General features: G+C 33.8%; 1 protein-coding gene across 1 annotated transcript in view; it reads right to left on the reverse strand.

Annotated features, from left to right (window-relative positions):
• Nucleotides 1–7,989: 7,989 nt before the first annotated feature.
• Nucleotides 7,990–21,925, reverse strand: part of LOC150102003 (SEC14-like protein 2) — a 166,551-nt gene continuing 152,615 nt past the window's right edge. The window contains exons 11-12 of the mRNA XM_090399949.1: nucleotides 14,419–14,722; nucleotides 7,990–8,099 (exon numbers count right to left, since the gene is read on the reverse strand). Coding sequence (XP_090256075.1) covers nucleotides 7,990–8,099; nucleotides 14,419–14,722 — 414 coding nt within the window. The remainder of the gene's footprint in view (nucleotides 8,100–14,418; nucleotides 14,723–21,925) is intronic.

Raw genomic sequence — 21,925 nt, forward strand, 5'->3', positions numbered from 1 at the left:
ATAAGTATTTTACCAGAACAAGTTACCATAAGGTGTTTTAACCTTATTAAATAAAAATCTCAGGAGGAGATATAAATGTAGAAAGTATTTTACCTTGGGTATAATAAATGTTTAAAATAGCTTGGTATCTTTAACATTTATTATACCCAAGGTAAAATACTTTCTACATTGCAGGAATCACAGAAATAGTTTTAGTGAATTTACTTTAGCATTGAACTGATGTTATGGAATGAACAAATTCATTATGATAGTGTTTCAATAGTGAGAGTTAACCACAGTACTGTTGCATGGGCATTAAATTTTACATATAGCCTTTTTGCTTTTGCTGTAAGTATTATATAACTTTTTCTATAAGTTTTTAATTCAGCTTCCTTACATAAAATTTAGAAAAAGAAAACAGAAAACAGAAAATTTAGAAAACAGAAAAACTTAGAGTGAATTTTCAAAACAAAATCAGATTCATTATTATCCATGCTTATATATGTATAAAGTAAACATGATTGCAGTTACATGTCAATGTTACTGCTAACAGTGGATTTCACTATTTTATTCAGACTTCGAATAATGCCATTTTTTTTTTTTAAATTCAAAGATGATTGATGGATTGGGTGTTGTATGGCCATTTCTTCACATTTAATTTATTGTAAACTGAGATACTTATAAAGCAGAGGTAACTAGCATGTTATCTCTGCTTCTAGTGTGTGTGCACATGTGTATAAGTTGAATAATAAAGTCTAATGATTAATCTCTTCTACTACTATTCTTAATATTATTCATATTTCTTCCTGAATGTTCTTGTATGAACTTTCATAGCTGTATAAGGACATATCTAAATTTTCCAGAATAAACCATGTACACAAATTTTAATACATTTCAAAATTTTGACTGCCAGACTTAACTTGACATTATAAAGGTACCAAAAATGCCATACACAATCAACCAATACATAATGAAATGTTCTACAGATAAAGTGATCACATATTTGGAGGTGTGCTAGATGCTGCTAAGATCCTGCTAAGCTCGAACCTTCAGCATAAATGGCAAACACACACAAGATCACCTTGACACATGAAAACAATCTAGGTTGCGGATGTCAGCACTTGGTAAACCATCACTCTACTTATGCTTGATCTCTAGAGCAGGATTCCTACTTTCTAATCACAATAAAGATGCAATTACTGTCACAGAAATTTCAAATTTTATTCAGCAGGGAGTTCCAAGCATGTGACTATTTTATCTACATGTACCCTGACAATACTAGCTTAAATCCTTTAGCAAAATATCAAACATTACTTAGTTCATTAATTTGTGAATTATGAAATTCACGTTAATATTTCTCTACATTTAATGAATGTTTCATAATGAAATATTTGAATTTGTGCTAATGTCTATCGTCACTCTCTCATATGTACTGCTCCAATATTCAGGCTAGCAAAAATTAAAAAAAAAATTATCTTTTACCACAGTCACAATGCCACATTTTTGGGTAGTGTGAAATCTAATACAAATGGAATTTCCAATTCTAAAATCCAGAAAAGTGCATAGTACATATAAGTAAACAGATTAATATATCTACAGAAAATGTTCCAGGATTTAAGTAATCCTTATGGATTAATAATACTTCTGTTAATAATATTTATTATATCTATGAACTTTGGCACAGTAGTTCTGTTCTGTGTCTGAAACAAGTTTTTGCCAACAAGTCTTTCCAACCTAAAAAAAAACTTAACAATAACCACTTTGAGACAATTTACCTTATGCATAAATGTCTATGAGACAGCACGCACCAATGTAACTCATGTGCTGTAAGCCAGGAGTAAGTATAAACAATAATTTAATGAAATGACATTCACATGGTGAGAAAAGAAAACTGAATATAAAATACAGCAGAGGCAGCCGGTGAAATTTTAAGTGGGGGTGCTGCCTATACAAAATAAAAAAATTTTCCTAATCAGTAACCAATTTATTAATAAATAAATCTAATAAATCTACAGATTTATTTATTAATAGATTGGTTACTGATTAGGAAAAAAAAGAATTTTTTTTTTTTTTTGTTTAGGTAGCACCCCCACTAAAATACAGAATAGCTGAAAAAATAAAGAAAGAACGAAAGAAAATAATAATTAAGAGGATATCTTTACGTGTAACCAATACAGTAATGACTTACAGTGCAATAAACCTAGGCACATAAATCTGCAGGCCTGGATGGTACAGGAGGGTGGTATCACATTGAACGTGGAAGATAAAACAATCCACAAATCTATAAATTTGTGCTGCTTTTTTATATGTTTATATTTTTACATCTGGCAGAAGTGAAACATAACTCTGCCCACTACCACCCAAACGAAATGAAGTAGCTGAGGTAACAGATAATTATCATGCTAGCAGAGACTATCCTAACTGGACCAAACAACTGCATAACATCCAGTTGTTTGGGATAGGGCTGAAGCAACTCACACTGTGAGGCCAGTGTATTGTCTACCAGTTGTGTATATTCTTCTCATCAGTTTACCTGTTTTGCAAGATGCAAAAACCTAGCCACCTCCATATGAGACCAGCTAATTTACCTACTGTCCAGTCAGGAAAAGCTAAAGAAAGTCCAAACCGGAATCAAACTCATACAACTGGGAAACAAAATCAAGGAAGAAAAGTTGCAGGTAAAAACAACAAGAAAAGCCTCTACTACGTACAATTACACCAAAGAATAATTCAAATTTACACAAAAGATAAGTAAACACTGAATTTTATCATATACCATACAGTCTTCATACAGTCAGAGTTTATAAAATTGGGAAGGATATCCATTTGATTACCTCTGTTTATTATTGCTATGTTCCATATCATTCAAATAGGCCATACTTATAATACAAGGCTGTACATTTACTGTATGTACATGGATATTTTTGTCAGCCATGGAAACTAATTGATAAGACCTCACTTGGACTACTGAGCATAATACAATTGTGATTCTGATACAGTGGAAGAGTGCAAAGGAGAATGTTAAAAATGATATTAGAATTGTGGAATACAGATTGAGAATTTGTAGACTGCAGACACTAGCAAACAGAAGAAAGAGGGGTGATATGATTGAGACTTACAAACTTCTGAAAGGGTCATCCAGGATTTCATTTGATGGAATTTTTCATTTTATGGAGGATGGGAAAAGGACAAGAGGGCATCTTTGGAAGCAGAGAATGAATGCCACTAAGAAGTGGGTGAGGGCTACATTTTTCTCTCATAGAGTGGTGTGTGATTAGAATGAATTGCCAGTAGATGTGTGTGTAAGCATTGTGAATGAATTCAAGAATAAGTATGACAGCTGGTGCGTGTAGTATGTAGCTTCCCACGATGAGTGCTCGACTTCCTGGAGGTCTTTCTTAATAATAATAATTAATAAAAATCAATTCCATGTCAATGGATTTGAAAAAATTTGATGAAAATTTACATGTTAAAATGGTGATCACATATCTAAACCCTGATGTACATTTCTGAGATAGTTATTTAAATATAATTCGAAGTAAAATTACCAGTTTTCTAAACAAGTTTCATTAAAGTGAACTTCAAAATAATTACAAAATACTCAAATAAAAATATGACCTAGTAAAGAGCAAGAATAGTAACAAGGTACTGATAACCTTATCTGTTACTATTTCTATCTTCTTGTTATCAAATCAATATAACGACTGCTTATTTCAAGTAATGTCTCCAAAGATTTCTGCTTAGAGTATGCTTAGAAAAAAAAGAGCTATTTGATCATATTAACATAGGAATTATAAGAGTTGATTTACAATCCCATCAACAAGACAAGGAAAACCAGATAAGAATCAGAACTTGAAAATATCATACATAATGCCATACTACTTGAACAGCTGCCAAAACAGCCAGGAGCTTATCCTGGGTGAGTCCATTACTATTACCAATCTAATTTATATTTACTTTTATAGCTTATTTATCTCAAGTTATTTTACTTTTAATTTTCTTAATACTACATAAGTTAAAATTTTGATATGAAATTCTGATCTTTCATTTTCCTTATGTGAACTATCTTTAGAATTTATATTTTACTATCTTTTCATCTGAATCAACTCTTACAAAAGAGTTAGTTGGTCATACATTAATATCACCAAAAAGGGTCACTATCAGGCCAGTTTTGATCTTTACTAATGTCTCTTCACAGAAGCTAGACCCAGGAAGATACTAAGGTTAAATAAAAACTAGTAAACACAGAAATTTTATATTTTCCATACAAGCATTAAAATGATGTGTCACCATATTAAAATATTTTACTAGTATGTTTCTACTCTTTTATAATCTTAGAAAACTTTTTTTCCCAGGTTTAATCAAGCTACTACTGCTTTTTTGTAAAAAAAAAAAAAAAAAAAAAAAAAAACTATTAATTCTGCATCATCAGAGTTACATTCCCAATCCACTATATACAGCAGACATTCAATATAGTGAACAGATCTCTTTTTCCCTAGATGTTTTATAGTTTCTTATAGCACAAGGTTTGCAATAGTGAATTTAGGAGGAACAAACCCAACTCTCTCCCATTTCATTCCCAAGAAGCAAAGCAAATAATGGACAAATGTAACCAAAGACAAAACACAAAGGACTGGCAGTAACTATACATACAGCACACAAAACTGCAACTATTATGCAGCACTTACCGTAGGAAATATATATGCTGTACTTCCCACAGGTTTCACAGTAACAAACCACATCTTGTGATGTGGTTTGTTACATTTTTTGTGAGGAAATTCAGTTGGCTGTTGTGAAGGCGTTGCACTTTTACTGTTTGCATAGTGAATTTAAAATAGCATTGGTTCTATGGGACTTATACTGGGTCTTTTCCAAAGTTCATTATAGTGGTGGGTGCTATAGTGCATGTACTATATGTAATGCATAATCTGTGCTGAGTTACGTGTATTATCTGTGCTACTAAATGTTGTTGTTGAGTGTTAGCAACTCTACCAACAATCAGCAGCACAAATGATGCAATGCGTGCAAATGTCAGAAATATAATATTATTAGTATTACATAACACCTCCAGGGAGTCCAAAGACTCATCGAGGGAGGGCACCTGCTCTACAACTCTCTGTCTCCACTACTCCACTAACCACAGCTACCTTCATCATCTACACCAGTGCCACTCTCTACTGCCAACCACCACCGCTATTTTCACAGACAATCACAGACATCCATGCCCACGGCGGGATTCGAACCTGCAGCCTTTTGGCTGGAGATTGGATACACTAACCACTCAGCCAACCAGGCTGGCAATATAATGATCTAATTACTTGTCTTAACTGTAACTTTTTTTTTTTATAACATTGTGTATATTAATGTGAATACTGTGCATTTTCAAAGTAATAGCTCTGATGATGGCACAGAATCATTAGTGAAGAAATATATTAACAGCAACATTCACATTTCACAAGGATTATGAAGTATCTTTCTTTAAATGGTATGACCACAAAATGAGTTAAGAAAATGAAAAATTCACTGACAGTGCCCTTGTACACTTAACCCAACCTGTGCTATTTGGCAAACATAGTATTTCACTAGAGTAACTATGGCTCAGTATAACTTCTTTTTCAACTTCAGGAAATCTTGCAAGTCAAAGGATTTAATGAGATGATACAAATGTGAAGGAGATTTCAGCAATACCAAAAGCTGCATTTGTAAGGTTCTCAATTAAACCAGAATTAAATCAGGATCAAACAAACCTTTCTCTGCAGAAGAGCCTATTCTGAGGGGAACTGATAAACACCCTCCCCCTGTAAATACTTTTGCTACTTCAGTCTTAATATTTTGATTAGATCTCATATTTAGGCATGATGATTTTAATTCTAAGGTTACTATTAGATTCAAGTGTTTGAAACCAACAGTAAACTAAACTGCAAGCCCAAAAGATATTATATAAAAGAAAAGAAAAGGCCCACAAATTTAAAATATTAATACAAGCCCCCTTTTGTACAAACCACAGTGCTACTTTGCCAGAATGTCAAGAAAATTTGATACAAACTTATATTGTTGGGAATAAATTCTTTAAGGAAGATATCAACAATAGGCTATACATTTATACTTTCAAAGATAATAATTTAACATTTTCACATAAGAATTACTTCTATCTAAATAATGATCCTGCATTCCCATCTGGGACAAGTTTACATTTAAAATACTATACATCATATAATAGCAAGAGAAGAGTAAGTGAAACATTATTATAAAGACAAAATGGTAGCCTGTTGAATAACAAGTAAACTAAAATTAGCTATAAACAAATAAATAATGGAAAAGTCATTTGAAAATTAACCAAGATTTATATCATCTTCATTTATATAAGTAAATCATTATACAGAAGTTAAAATAAAAATATATTCATAAAAAAGAAACATGGAAAGAATCATAAATAACATTTTCAAGGTATCTCAACGTACAACAATGGAAACTGGACATGAATTACAAATGGATCACAGGTCAAGAACAAAAAGACAGGTCTAATTAGGATCTATAAATAAAACTCAAAAATGAAAGAAAATCATGTTAACAATGACACAACACAGTAGTGTTGACTAGACATGTACTTTTTTTTTAAATAAATAAATAAATATATAAATAAATATATAGCATACAATAGTAAACGCTTTTCAGGGGAAAAAAATAAAATTCATAAATGCTAAGGGTAGAGTCTAGTACAGTGTGTGTACCGCTCACCATACATGCACTGTATATACCATACAAAGAGAGCACATAAATGATATGTGATTTAACATGGATTTGGGTTAAATACATTGCAAAATTTCAAGCTATTTCTGCTTATGTGAAATAATGAAGTTTCTAACTTAATATTCAATATAAATAAGGTAAACCTTTTGAATACATCTATGAATTTTGATCCTTCTTATCTATAAAAGAGGAACTTGAATGCTGAAGTATAAACAGTACATGAAAATGCTCATTTTTCAAAATGAACACAAGTAAAATAAATCCAGAATCACAACAATATTAAGTTGCCAAGTGACAACCTATTACACAGCTAAATATTCATATCACCTACTAACTCCTCATACTCTGTCTTCTATACTGTCCCCCACCCACCCTTACTAAGACCAGTCAAAAAGATTGAAGTGAAATATTCATTCCAACCTGAGTTTGGCTGTGTCAATTGACCAAATTTGTGCTCTCAGACATGGAATGTCAAGATTATTAAAAATGATCACAACACAGGTATCACACATCACAATATGGAGATGAAAAAACTTTGGGGATACTTAACGGAGAAGTAGAAACAGAAAATAAAAAAATTAATAACATCTAATATGAAAGGCTGATTATTTTGATTTATAATAATAACTGTTTGCATATGAATCCCTTATGTCTTCAGCCACTGTACTTAAAAAAAAAACATAAATAACTAAATAAATAAAAAACCTTCAGTGTTGTTTGAGCTGATTCTATAAGGTGTTCACATGCTATTCATGGAAAAAATATATATGCACATTATTTAAAAATAATCTTGATTCCTTCTTAGAATAGATATTATGACTTTATCTTACTAGATTTGTTTCTAAATGATTCTGTACTTATCAGAATCATAAATGGACTGCATTCTTGTATTTTATATGAAATATTCATTTTACATTCCACAAATTTATCTGAAAAACAAATTTTTAACAAAATTCGTTTTTCAGATAAATGCATATAAGCATTGAAATAGTAAAATTAACTAAGTACTTTTTTTGGCTAAATATCTACAAATTATTTGGCAAAAACTAGCAATTCAAAAAATTTACCTAAATTCAAAATGAGGGGAAAATATATATATATATATATATATATATATATATATAGATTCAAATAAAATGCTACAAATTTAACTTTGATGATTAACTATAACATTACACAAGTTCCCCAAAGAAGACAATGACAAACAGTTATCACAGAGTTACAGTGATAACAAAGGCCATTAAAAACAGGAAAGCTGATTCACACAGATTCCTTCTGAGAGTCCGATTCTGCAGGAGGGATGACCTCAACCTGATACATCAGTCGCTTTCGACGACACCAGCTGAAGGAGTTATCAAATTTCAGAATGTCTATAATGGAGTAGATAAAGAAACAGGATTTATATAATTTAAGGTAGGTTTCTATACATTAATAAATGAAATATCAAAATACCTGATAAGATTATAATTTAAAAAAAAAAAAAAAAAAATTCATATTCACAATTCTATGAATTAATAATTAGAACAATATATCCAATAAACTTAGAATTTTTGCAAATGTATAAATGCATGTAAGCAAAAGATTTTAATCCAATTTTAGAAAAATACACTTTTTTTCTAGGGTATACAGGATCAAATGCAAATATAGAACTCCATAACACTGAAACTGCAAGAACAGCACATCCTTATGAACAAACATAAGGATAAATAGCACAGAATAAACTGTTGTACAAAAAGTGTTGTTACACTTTTTGGACATCACCAGAAATCATTGATCAAGTGCACGATATGGTATGGAATGGCCCGAGTCGAAGTGCGTGAAATTACTGAGACTACGGGCATTTCAAAAGAATGTGTAGGATATATTTTGCATGAAGAATTGCAAATGAAAAACCTTTGTGCAAGATAGGTGTCATGCTTGCTCACAGCAGATCAAAAATGCACTCACATGAAAATCTCTGGACAGTGCTTGGAGTATAGTGAAGGAAAAGAAGAAAGCATATCAAAAGTTCTTGGCAAATAAGTCAGCTTGTGCTCTTAGAAAATACAGAGACAAATATAAGAAAGTGAAACACTATGTCAGACTAGCTAAACAAAATTATGGGATGACTTTGGCAAGAACATAGAAAATAAATATCAAGAAGGTGGCAAATTATTCTGGAGGTTGTTGAAGAAGCTTAGAAATGGAGGAAAGAGTGCTGTAAAAGGAGATAGAGATAATAAAGGTGATATGAAAACTGGAGAAAAAGATATCCTTGAAGTATGGAGTAATTACTTCGAAAAATTACTAAATGAAACAAAGAGGGATAGCACAGTGGTAAAAAGCACTCAGCAGGCATACAATCAGGAATACATATCCATACTTGAAGTAGAAAAAGCCATCAAAGGCTTGAAATGGAAAGGCAGCAGGAGTAGATGATATTCGACCAGAAATGCTGAAGTATGGTGGTATAAAAGTCTTACAGTGGCTACACTGCATAGTTCAGAAGGCCTGGACAGAGGGACGAATTCCCGATGATTGGAGTAGAGCTCTAATAGTGCCCATATATAAAAAGGGAAATAAAACTGAATGTGAGAATTACAGAGGTATTTCCCTACTGAGTGTTCCTGGCAAGATCTATGCAAGTATACTTGAGAAACGGTTGAGAAGAATTGTGGAAGAAAAGCTTGGTGAAGAACAAGCTGGATTCAGGCCAAATAGAGGCTGTCAGGATCAGATCTTCACTTTATGAAAAATAGTTGAGAAATCATGGGAATATAACAAAGATCTGTATTTAAGTTTTGTCGAACTGGAAAAGGCATATGAAAAGGTGCCAAGAGAGAAGCTATTCAATACGCTACAGTTATATGGTGTCAATGGGGCATTATGTCAAGCAATACTTAGTCTTTATATGAGTTGTAAGTCAGCAGTTAGAACTGAAGTACAGGAAGATGGTTTAATGTTAAATCTGGTGTGAGACAAGGATGTGCATTATCCCCTCTGTTATTCATTATCTATATGGCTCACATTATGAAGGAAAGTGGTATTAAACATGATATCAGAATTGGAGATGTTGAAGAATAAGCTCTTTGCTTTATGCGAACAATGTTATACTTCTAAATAAATCCGCTACAAGTTTGCAAGATTCCCTGACTAAATTGAATAACTGTTGTAATAGATATGGTATGAAGGTCAGCAATAAAAAGACAAGATTTTTTAGTGAAGATGGTAAATTAAATATGGAAATAGACAACAAAATCAACAAAGCTGGTATGGTAGGAAATCAATTGAATAAATTCATATGGAATAAGAGAGAAATTAGTCAGAACACTAAATTAGCTGTATACAAGACAGTGTTCAAACCAGTATTAACTTATGGAGAGCAGGGTTGGAAATAAAACACTTGATCAAAGACTAGAGACCGCAGATATGAGAGTCCTGAGAAAGATTATAGACATGAACAGATGGCATAATTGGCAATATCATATTAAAAACGAGGATATTAGGAAATAACTGACGTTGTCAGTATCCAGAAATGCGTTAGCAGAGCTAATCTGAGGTGGTATGGTCACTTAAACAAAATGGGCGAGGAAAGATTAGCAAAACAAGTGTTCTCTGCCAGGTTGGCAGGAAAATGACCCAGAGGAAGACCAAGATATAGGTTGATTGATACGGTACAAAGTGCCTTAGACGATAGAAATATAAGATCTGATAGTGTTGGCGTCTTGACAAGTAACAGACTGATTTAGAGGAAAATTGTAGATAGGAAGTTAATAATGATGTAAATTTTTCATGTAGTACTATCATATCCTGTACACCCCCTTGAGGGTACATGGCAGGAATTTGATGATGATGATGATGATGATAAAACTGATTTTGTGTGTCGATTCATTACTATGGATGAAACTTGGATTCACTATTACACACCAGTCAAAACAGTGAATAGAAGCTGGTTGTTCAGCACCAAAGAAGACAAAGTCAGTTCCATCAGCAGGAAAGGCCATGGCATCGGTGTTTTAGGATGCTAAAGGCATTTTGTTTATTTCAAGGAGTAATCTTGAAAAATGTAAAACAATAACTGAGGAATATTATTCCGATCTTTTAACCAGACTAGACAAAAAAATTCGTGAGAAAAGACTCAGTTTGCAGAAGAAAAAAATCATCTTCATCAGGACAATGCACCTGCTGAGAAAGGTGTTTGGGCAATGGAAAAATTAAGGGATCTGCAATATGAATTGTTGGAACATCCACCCTATTCCCCAGATTTGGCTCCCTCTGAGTTCTATCTCTTCTTAAAACTAAAACTCTTCCTAGGTGGCCAGTGTTTTTCTTCGAATCAAAAGGTGATTGCAGCTGTAAAGGGGTATTTTGCAGATCTTACCGAGAACCACTACAAGGATGGGATAATGATGCTGGAGCATAGCTGGAATAAATGTATTAGTCTTAAGGGAGATTATGTTGAAAAATAAAAATAATTTTGAAATTATAAATTCATTTTTTTATTGTTAGGCTGAGAACTTTTCAGACCACCTTTGTAAAAAGTATTATTTCAAAAATTGGATAAGTACAGATCAACATAATAGGTGTGACTGAAACAAAGAAGACAAAAACAGGTGAGATCTTTCTAAGCAACAAATACAAAATGTTATATTGAGGCAGTAACAATCACGGAAAAGAGGGAGTAGCCATAGTATTCAACACTAAATATGAGGATAATTTTTTTGAATGGCATGCAGTAGAGTGATGTGAACAAATATCAGAATAGAGAACTGGACAAAGAGACTTACTTGTGCTTATGGTCCCACAGAAGGTTCTACCAAAGAAGAAATGGAGGAATTTTTTGAGGCATTAGATCTCCTTGTTGGAGATCTAAACAGCAGAGTAGGAAATGATTACCAGGCATATAGAAATGTTTGTGGAAAATTTGGAGAAAAGTACAAAGCTCATTATAATGGTAAATGGCTGGTGGATTTCTGCTCAGGACATGGATTAGTTATTAACACTACGTTGCAACCTAAAAATGTGCACAAACTGACATGGAGAGAAGATGCAAAAAATAAAAAAAGTCACACTATGTTATATTTAATAGTGATGTTTTCCCACTGGTTTAGGACACAAAAGTACAGAGAATTTGAAATACAAAGTGATCACTATTTAGTTTTGAGCAGGATAAAATTGAATTTCATATTGAAAAGAAGAGCATGTAAAAAATTTTTAAAGCAAATAAAAGTTGAGTAGCTCTCAGATGTGAACTGTAGACTAAAATACACAAACATTATTCAAGAAAAAAAATGAAAGAATATGAAAACAAGAACCAAACTTTTGAGATTCAATGGAGAAAAACTGAATCCTGAAGAAAACGTTGACTAATTCAGACAGAGAGACATGCGGTGAGATTGTTTGTAAGGATAGAAAAATCAGAACTCCATGAAGGACTCAGGAAGTTATAGAGGCATTGAAGAAAAATAAAACATATTGAAAACTTCTGACAAGTAAGTCGGCCTCTGCTCTTTGAGAATACAGAGAAAAATGAAAGAAAGACAATGAAAATAGACAGAAACATTGAAAACATTAACTATATCCTGAATGGTGAATCTGTAGAACAAGTAAAATATTTCAGCTATTTAGGGCACAATTTTTAGTGAAGATGGTACATTATGGAAATAGACAACAGCATTAGTAAAGCTGGTATGGTAGGAATTCATTTCAATAAATTTATATGGAATAAGAAAAAAAAAATAGTTAAAACATTAAATAAGCTGTAACATACAAGACAGCATTCAAACTAATTTGAACTTGAATCTGAGAGTTCTGAGAAAAATTAATGGAGTGAACAGATGGCATCAATGGCAGTATCACACTAAAAATTAGAATATTAGGAAAGAATTTGTCATTGTTAGCATTCAGGAAGGTGTTAATAGAGCTAATCTCAGGTGGTATGGTCACTTAAACAGAATGGGAGAGGGAAGATTAGCAAATCAAGTGTTCTCAGCCAGGAAAAGACCCAAAGGAAGTCCAAGATGTAGATGGATTGATAGTGCCTTAAAAGACAAATATAATATCTGATAATATTGGAATCTTGACAGATCATAGATTAATTTGGAGGAAAACTGTTGGTTGGAAGTTAGTAATGGTGTAAAAATTATACGTCCCATGAGGGTACAGGGTACATATCAGGAATGTGATGATAATGATGATGATTTCAAAAATAAAATAAATAAGATAAATAATAATAATTTCAGAAAACAAAAGGTGTTTTTTAAATAAAAATTTTATCTATTTACTTTCATCCCATATATACACAAAAAAGTCTTGATAGAGTAGTCTTCACTGAACTCACTAACTCTCACTATAGCATGCTTACAGGATCCCAAGAACAATTTGTTATAGTGGACAGTTTGCTACAGTGAATTTCTTTTAGCACTGCATTTATCCATTGGACTTTTGTCAAAAGTTTGTTACAGTGGGCAAATTTGTGTATGTGTGTTTGTGTGTGTCCTACCTGCAAAAGACTGTTTTGCATTAGTGCTGCAGGAGGACTAAACAGGATAGTGGTCTAACATCAGAAGAGGAAATTCATCTACCATCTAAAGTCATTCACAAACATCCAGATCTCTTCACTTCCTCAACACAATCTTATAGGCTTATTAGGCACAAATAAGTTATCATAAGTGCTCATTAATGTTGCAAATTGAAAACAGTAAATAGACTTGAGGCCAATTACGAATACCAAATAAGGAAAAAAAACATGCTACTTTCTAACTAGTGAAAGATGTGGCAAATGCATTGTTTGACTGAATTCTACTGACAGATCTATTGTGCTAATTTTCATTTTTCATTAACAGTTCAATATTGCAAATTAAACAGCATCCTATGATTATCTTAATTTTCAATTTGAAACATTAATGAGAACTTATGATAACTTATTTGTGCCTAATAAGCCTATAAAATTATGTTGAGGAAGTGAAGAGATCTGGATATTTGTGAATGACTTTAGATGGTAGATGAATTTCCTCTTCTGATGTTAGACCACTATCCTGTTTAGCCCTCCTGCAGCACTAATGCAAAACAGTCTTTTGCAGGTAAGGACATACACACACAAACACAAATTTGCCCACTGTAACAAACTGTTGACAAAAGTCCAATGGATAAATGCAGTGCTAAAAGAAATTCACTGTAGTGAACTATCCACTAACAGCATCCAATGACTATCTTAATCATAAACTCTTAATACAATAAATTACTCATTCTTTTGTAATGAAGATATAAAACACAAGATCACAAGGTTTATTTACTTTGTTATCTCAAATAATAAAATGCTGATTCAAGAGATGTTTATGAACCTGTAAAATTTTTCATGCTCCCTTTTTATAATCAAAGGAAACTACATTGAAGAAAGCATCAATGTCAATGCTATCTATGATAAAGTGCTGAATTAAGAATTATAATAATAACTAATTAAACTAGGATTGCTACTTCTAATAAGTAAAAGATAAGTGCAAGTGACCATTCCTTTTAAGTATTAGTGTCAATTGTCCAGCTAGCCTTACTAAATTCCAAAGCAGGTTAGGTAACTGATAAATTACTATATTTTTCTTCTTATTATAGAATCCAATAATATTAATTAACATTTTAATTTGTTCCTCTTTTGTTAATGGATAAAAACATAATTTGAAATACACATGTTACACAAACAGAAAAGATGCTTACATGTTCCAGGTTTGTCACATAACAACACACCGTCTTCAGGCACCAGTTGGCAGTTAACTCTTTGGATGGGAACCAGTTCTTCAGTATCGTCTCCACCCTCTAGTTTGCGATACACTCCAAAACCAATATCATAATTTTCAGTTTGAAACTCCCATTGTAAAATAGAACCAGGCACTATCACTGAAAATTCAACAGGTAATACAGATTTCTTTTCAATAGTTATTGTTGTAAGATTCTGGTCTGTTGATAAACGTCTGCTGGGAGCTGTATAATAGGAACATGGAACTGGACCTCCAAGACATACCTGAAAAAAAGATACCAATTAACCTTATACATATGTTGTCAAGGCTTCTAGTATATTCAGAGAAGCTTTAGTTTTCTAAATATTTTATATAAAAGTGAGATTTAAAATTTTTTTTTGTAAATTAAATAAAGAACTTAGCAATTGTCAAATTAAAAAATCACAATTTACAATTCAAAACTGAGCAATTTAAATTTATAACCACCAACTATACAAAATTCAGCAATTTCTGAATGGAAACTTAAAATAGTAATTTTGTAAAAAGAGAAAAAAATTGATAAAACTAAAAGAAATTTAAGCTCATGCAGCATTAATTAAAATCTTTATAATAATTTTCTACTGTATCACTGCAAGGAATGTCCAGATATAATAGTCCAATATAATTGATACTTCATGACTAATTTCCTATCCTTTTCTTCCAAATTGGTTTATCATTTGATCGGCTCTTGCATTTTAAAATTCTAAAGCACTCATAATGGCATCAAACCATCTATATATGTCTTTCCCTGAGACTATATTTGATTCAAATATTTGTCATAGGGGTGCTTAAGGGTCAAAGCTGTATAACTGAGAGGAGACTTCCACATAACCTTTAAAGGAATGCAGAGAACACGACCAGTGCTTCTGACCTAATGTCCAATCCTCACCTTCTTGTGGTGCACCCTGTTGGGTATCTACCTGGATACTGAACAAACGAGGATGGGCTGGCAATTTGGGATTTAGCCGACCAAATTGTATTCTTATTGGCTTAAACCAATATACAAAATGACGGTACAACATGACAAAATTTCATGCTGGCTGGGGCGTCGCCCGGTTAAACAAGGCCCCTGTTGTTTTCGCCAGGACGAACAGCGAAAAGTCAGCTACTGGAATAAATCTGAAAGCACACCCCAACTCAATATCATCAGAGTTAAAGTTCAGTACTATCAACATAAGAAGCCTGAATGGCAAAGAAATGGAGCTAGCTGAGGAATTAGATAAGTACCAGATCGACATAATAGGGGTGACTGAAACAAAAAAGACAAAAATTGGTGAGATCTTTCTGAGCAATAAATACAAAATGTTATATTCAGGAAATGACAATCAAGGAAAAGAAGGAGTAGCCATAGTATTCAACACAAAATACAAGGCTAATCTTCTTGAATGGTAGGCAGTCTCAAGTAGAGTGATGTGGGCAAATATCAAAATCAGGAATTGGACAATGAGACTTATTTGTGCCTATGGTACCACAGAAGGTTCTACGAAGGTAGAAGTGAAGGAATTTTTTGATACTTTAGAGAAAGCAACTGACACAATGAAAAAGGAAAAGTAGGTCCTTGTTGGGGATCTAAATAGCAGAGTAGGAAATGATTGTCAGACATACAAAAATATTTTGGGAAAATTAGTCGAAAAGAGCAAAGCTAATAATAATGGCAAATACCTGTTGGATTTCTGCTCAGGGACATGGACTGGTTATTACTAACACCATGTTCCAACATAAAAATGTGCACAAATTCACATGGAGAGAAGAGGCAAGGAATAAGAAATGTCGTCTCATTGACAATGTTATTGTTGATAGTGATGTTTCCTCCCTGGTGCAGGATACCAGAGTGTACAGAGGATTTGAAATTGGAAGTGATCACTATTTAGTCTTCAGCAGGATAAAATTGAATTTCATACTGAAAAGAATAACATGTAAGAAAGTTTGACTAAAATACACAAAGATTATTGAAGAAAAATGAAAGAGTTTGAGAACAGGAACCAAACCTTGGAGATTCAGTGGCAAGCCTTGAAGAAAACCCTGATTGATTCAGCCAGAGAGGCATGTGGTGAGGTTGTCTGCAAGGATAGAAAAATCAGAACTCCATGGTGGATGCAGGAAGTTAAAGAGGCAGTGAAGGAAAAGAAGAAAGCATATCAAAAGTTCCAGGCAAATAAGTCAGTTAGTGCTCTTAGAGAATACAGAGACAAATGTAAGAAAGCTAAACACTGTGTAAAACTAGCTATACAAAAGTCATGGGAGGACTTTGGCAAGAACATACAAAATAAATATCAAAAAAGGTGGTAAGATATTCTGGAGGTTGTTGAAGAAGCTTAGAAATTATTATTATTATTATAAAAACCTCCATGGAGTCAAAGACTCATCGTGGGAGGTCCACTGTTATACACACAGTTTATCATACTGTGCCTTAAATATATTCACTGTCTCTGCACACACCACACTCTCGGGCAAAGCATTCCAATCACTCACCACTCTCCATGCAAAAAACCTGCTCCTCACTCCCTTGCTCACACCCTCCTTATACAGCTTCAAGGAATGACCTCTTGTTCTCCTGCTATCCTCACCCATTCTGTGCAAAACCTCCCCAACATTAATCTGGTAACAGCTTATATGTCTCAATCATATCCCCCCCCCCTCCTCCTTCTATCCACCAATTTCTGCAAATTGCATTTTGTCAATCTGTCTTCATACTCTACATTCCAGAGATCAGATGCCTCTGAACTTTTTCCAATGCAATTTCATCTTTTTGAAAACCAGGTGACCAGATCTGTGCACAGTAATCCATACGTGGCCTGATCAAAGCTTTATACAAAGGAACCATAACATCCTTACATCTATAAGTCAATGTCCTCCGCATCATTCCCACTATCCGCTGTGTTGTCTTCACTATTTTAGTAACATGTCCCCGAAATTTTAGGTCCTTGTCTACAATCACTCCCAGATCTCTCATTTCCTCTACCAAGATATTTGCACTGATTGTGTACTTTACATCCTATCTCTGCTTCCCAAATTTCAAAACCTTACACTTTGAAGCATTGAATTGACATCCCCACTTATTTACCCATTCAGCCAGTGTATTCAAGTCCTCTTGTAAAGCTACAGCATCCACACTACTGATAGCTCTCCCCAACTCTGCATCATCTGCAAACAACTGCACATCACCATCCAAGACCTCTCCAGATATCATTTACATACAAATTAAACAGCAATGGACCCAAAACAGGCCCTTGAGGTACACTACTAGTAACTTTCCTCTTCTGGGATATCGCTCCTCCATAGACAACTCGCTGATACCTATCAGACAGCCAATCTCCAATCTGGCGAACCAATCTACTGTTCAGCTCCATCCGTTCCAATTTAATTACCAGCTTGTCATGTGGCAATTTATCAAATGCCTTTGCAAAATCTAAATATACCACTATATATGCAACACCCTTATCCAACGCATTTGTCACTTTATTATCAAAAGTAAGCAGGATGCTAAATTATGATCTTCCTTTAGTAAATCCATGCTGGCCGCCAAAGAGTATTTTTCTGGTGTCAACCCAATTCTGAATCTTATTCCTAACTAACTTTCTTATTCCTAACTTATTCCTAACTAACTAACTAACCTTGACCACAACTCCAGACACACAGACTGGTCTATAATTCAAAGCCTTACTCATCACCTCCCTTATGAATTGGAACAATTTTACCCTCTTTCCACTTTTTTGGAACTTGACCCAGTGAGAGACTCATGTTGAAAAGATATACAAAAGCTATTTTTAACTCTCTGGCACATTCCCTCAAGACATGCGGTGAAATAGCATCAAGTCAATTCAATTCTTCATATATGCTGTTCACTTACTAACAGTTCCTCCTCCTCCTCCTTCTCCTTTCCCACTGCTTTCAAGTTCTGCATGATGCCACATTCACAAGAATGAAATACCTTTAGAAATTGCTCACTAAATATCTCAACTATATCCTCCGCGGCGGTTATCATTCCTCTGTTTTCACCAATCAATCCCATCCTACCATAATCATTCTTTCTTCTACTGGCGACATATCGAAAAAACTCCTTAGGATTTTTTTTGGCCACTTTAGCTAACTGCTGCTCATACTGCATTTTTGCTACCCTTATCAAGCTAGTCACCCTGCATTTTTGCTACCCTTATCAAGCTAGTCACCTTCCTCGCCTGCTCTTTGTACTTCTCATGCAAATGGTTGTTATAAATACTCATTTTGTGTTTCTTCCATAATACCTTCTTCTTCCAGATTGCATACCTTATCTCTTGATTCATCCATTTTACACCCACTCTATTTACCCTCTTGACCATGGAATACACTCTGATATTGCCGCCACCAAATAGTTCTCGAGTATGGACCAAGCAGCAATGATATCCTTTCCATCCAGTTCCTCTTTCCAATTTTTTATTGCAAGCTGTTTCCAGAGCTTTTTGTAATTACCAGTTTTATGATTCCACATATATCCCTTTCTAACAGACGTCCTCGAATGACTGGTCACCCTGCACGTGATCACCTCGTGGTCACTCTCACCAACTGGTGGAAGATTTGACACCTCATTTATAATAACATCATCTGATGAGATGATCAAAACCAATACTCTTGATCCTCAGGTACCCTCCGTTACGTGCTGCCTAAGGTAATTATCTTTCAAAAACTCCAAAAATTCATTTTCTTTACCCCCAGATGCAGTCTCTTGCTTCCAGTTTATATTACCGTAATTAAAGTCGCCCATAATGATAACTCGTTTCTTGCTAGCTAGGCCAAATTGCCTATATATTTCCTTCTCATTACCCTCCATATTACCAGGTCTATAGCAACACCCAACTATATTTCATCCTGTTTACTTCTACCTCACACTGTGCTGTAAAAGGAGTTAGAGATGATAAAGGTGACATGAAAACGGGAGAAAAAGATATCCTTGAAGTATGGAGTAATTACTTCGAAAAATTGCTAAATGAAACAAGCAGCGATAGCACAGTCAGTGGTAAAAAACACTCAACAGGCATACAGTGAGGAATACATAGTGAAATACATCCTTTTCACAGTAAAACTTTTATACCTTTATATTCGAGTATTTTTGGTTACATCTACTCAAGCCACCTATCCATTCTTCACATTTTTGATAGTTTTTTCCTACCTAAAGTGCAGATATGTACTCCTGGTAGACTTAACTAATTTTGATTAATTTCTCCACTGTTTTCTGTTATTTCATGTTTCATTCAGTCATCTGTCCAAGTAATTACTCTGGACATGGACATCTAGAATAGCTCTGTCTTCAGTTTTCATGTCACCTCTATCATCTCATTCCTTTTACAGTACTCTTTCATCTATTATAAGCTTCTTTAATAGCCTCCAGAACAGTTTGCCATTCCTGATATTTGTCTTCTATATTCTTACCATAATTTTCACATGACTTTTGTTTAGCTGCTTTTACACATTGCTTTGTTTTCTTACATTTTGTTTGTATTCTCTCAGCATATGCCGATTTACTTGACAGGAAATTTTGATATACTTTCTTCTTTCCAGGACAGCTTTTTTAAATTCCTGAATCTTCCATGGAGTTCTGATTTTTCTATCCTTGCAGAAACGTCCCTCTGAATCAATCAATTTTCCTTCAGAGTTTGCCAATGAGCCTCCAAGGACAGATTCTTGTATTCCAACTCTTTCATTTTCATGAATAATTGTGTATTTGAGTCTAAAGTTCATCTCTGAAAGTAGTTCAGCTGATTTGTTTAACAGTTTCTTATACATTTGTCTTTTCAATAAGATAATACATTTTTTCCTGCTCACAACTGAACAGTGATCATTTCATATTTCAAATCCCCTGTATACTTGTGTCCTCAACCAGCATGAAGAAATAGCTACCAAGAATAACATAATTAATGTGACTTCTTTTATTTCTTGTGTCTTCTCTCCATATAAATTGTGTGCATCTTTATGTTAGCACATATGAGTAATGACTAGTCCATATCCTGAAGATAAATCCAGCAAGTGCATACCTTTTATTGTTAGCTTTGTGGTTGTCTTCAAAAATTTCAAAAACATTCTAGTATGTCTGGTATTTAGTTCGTATTCTGCAGTTAAGATCTCAAACAAGGGCTAACTTTCACACTTACTTTGTGCTAGCTGCCTTCTCAAACAACTCAAAAAATTTCTCCAATTCTTCCTTAATAGAACCTTCTCGATATCCAATTACACAATCCAACAAAAAAGACAAAAATTGGTGAGATCTTTCTGAGCAATAAATACAAAATGTTATATTCAGGCAATAACAATCAAGGAAAAGAAGGAGTAGCCATAGTATTCAGCACAAAATATGAGGCTAATCTTCTTGAATGGTAGGCAGTCTCAAGTAGAGTAATGTGAGCAAATATGAGAATGGGGAACTGGACAATGACATTTATTTGTGCCTATGGTCCCACAGAAGGTTCTACTAAGGTAGAAGTGGAGGAATTTTTTGAGGCTTTAGAAAAAGCAACTGACACAATGAAAAAGGAAAAGTAGGTCCTTGTTGGGGATCTAAATAGCAGAGTAGGAAATGATTGTCAGACATACAAAATTATTTTGGGAAAATTAGTTGAAAAGAGCAAAGCTAATAATAATGGCAAATACCTGTTGGATTTCTGCTCAGGACATGGACTGGTTATTACTAACACCATGTTCCAACATAAAAATGAGCAATAAATAAAAAATGTTATATTCAGGCAATGATAGTCAAGGAAAAGAAGGAACAGGCATAGCATTCAACACTAAATACGAGGCTAATCTTCTTGAATGGCAAGCAATATCAAGTAGAGTGATGTGGGCAATATTAGATTGGGGAAGTGGACAATGAGACTTATTTGTGTCTGTGGTACCACAGAAGGTTCTACTAAAGTAGAAGTGGAGGAATTTTTTGAGGCTTTAGAGAAAGCAACTGACACAATGAAAAATTAAAAGTTAGTCCTTCTTCAGGATCTAAATAGCAGACTAAGAAATGATTCAGACAAACAAAAATCTTTCGGGAAAATTTGCAGACAAAGGGAAAGCTAAAAATACCGGCAAATACCTGTTTGATTTCTGCTCAGGACATGGAGTTGTTATTACTAACACCATGTTCCAACATAAAAATGTGCACAAATTCACATGGAGAGAAGAGGCAAGGAATAAGAAAAGTCGTCTCATGGACAATGTTATTGTCGATAGGGATGTTTCCTCACTGGTGCAGGACACCAGAGTGTATAGAGGATTTGAAATTGATCACTATTTAGTCTTGAGCAGGGTAAAATTGAATTTCATATTGAAAAGAATAATATGTAAGAAAGTTTTAAAGTGAATAAAAGTTGAGCAGCTCTCAGATGTGAACAGTAGACTAAAATACACAAAGATTATTGAAGAAAAATGAAAGAGTTTGAGAACAGGAATCTAGCCTTGGAGATTCAGTGGCAAACTCTGAAGAA

Source organism: Typopeltis vanoorti, chromosome 11, assembly GCF_054136105.1.
Source record: "Typopeltis vanoorti isolate ZY-2024b chromosome 11, IOZ_Tvanoo_1.0, whole genome shotgun sequence".
Taxonomy (NCBI): Eukaryota; Metazoa; Arthropoda; class Arachnida; order Uropygi; family Thelyphonidae; genus Typopeltis; species Typopeltis vanoorti.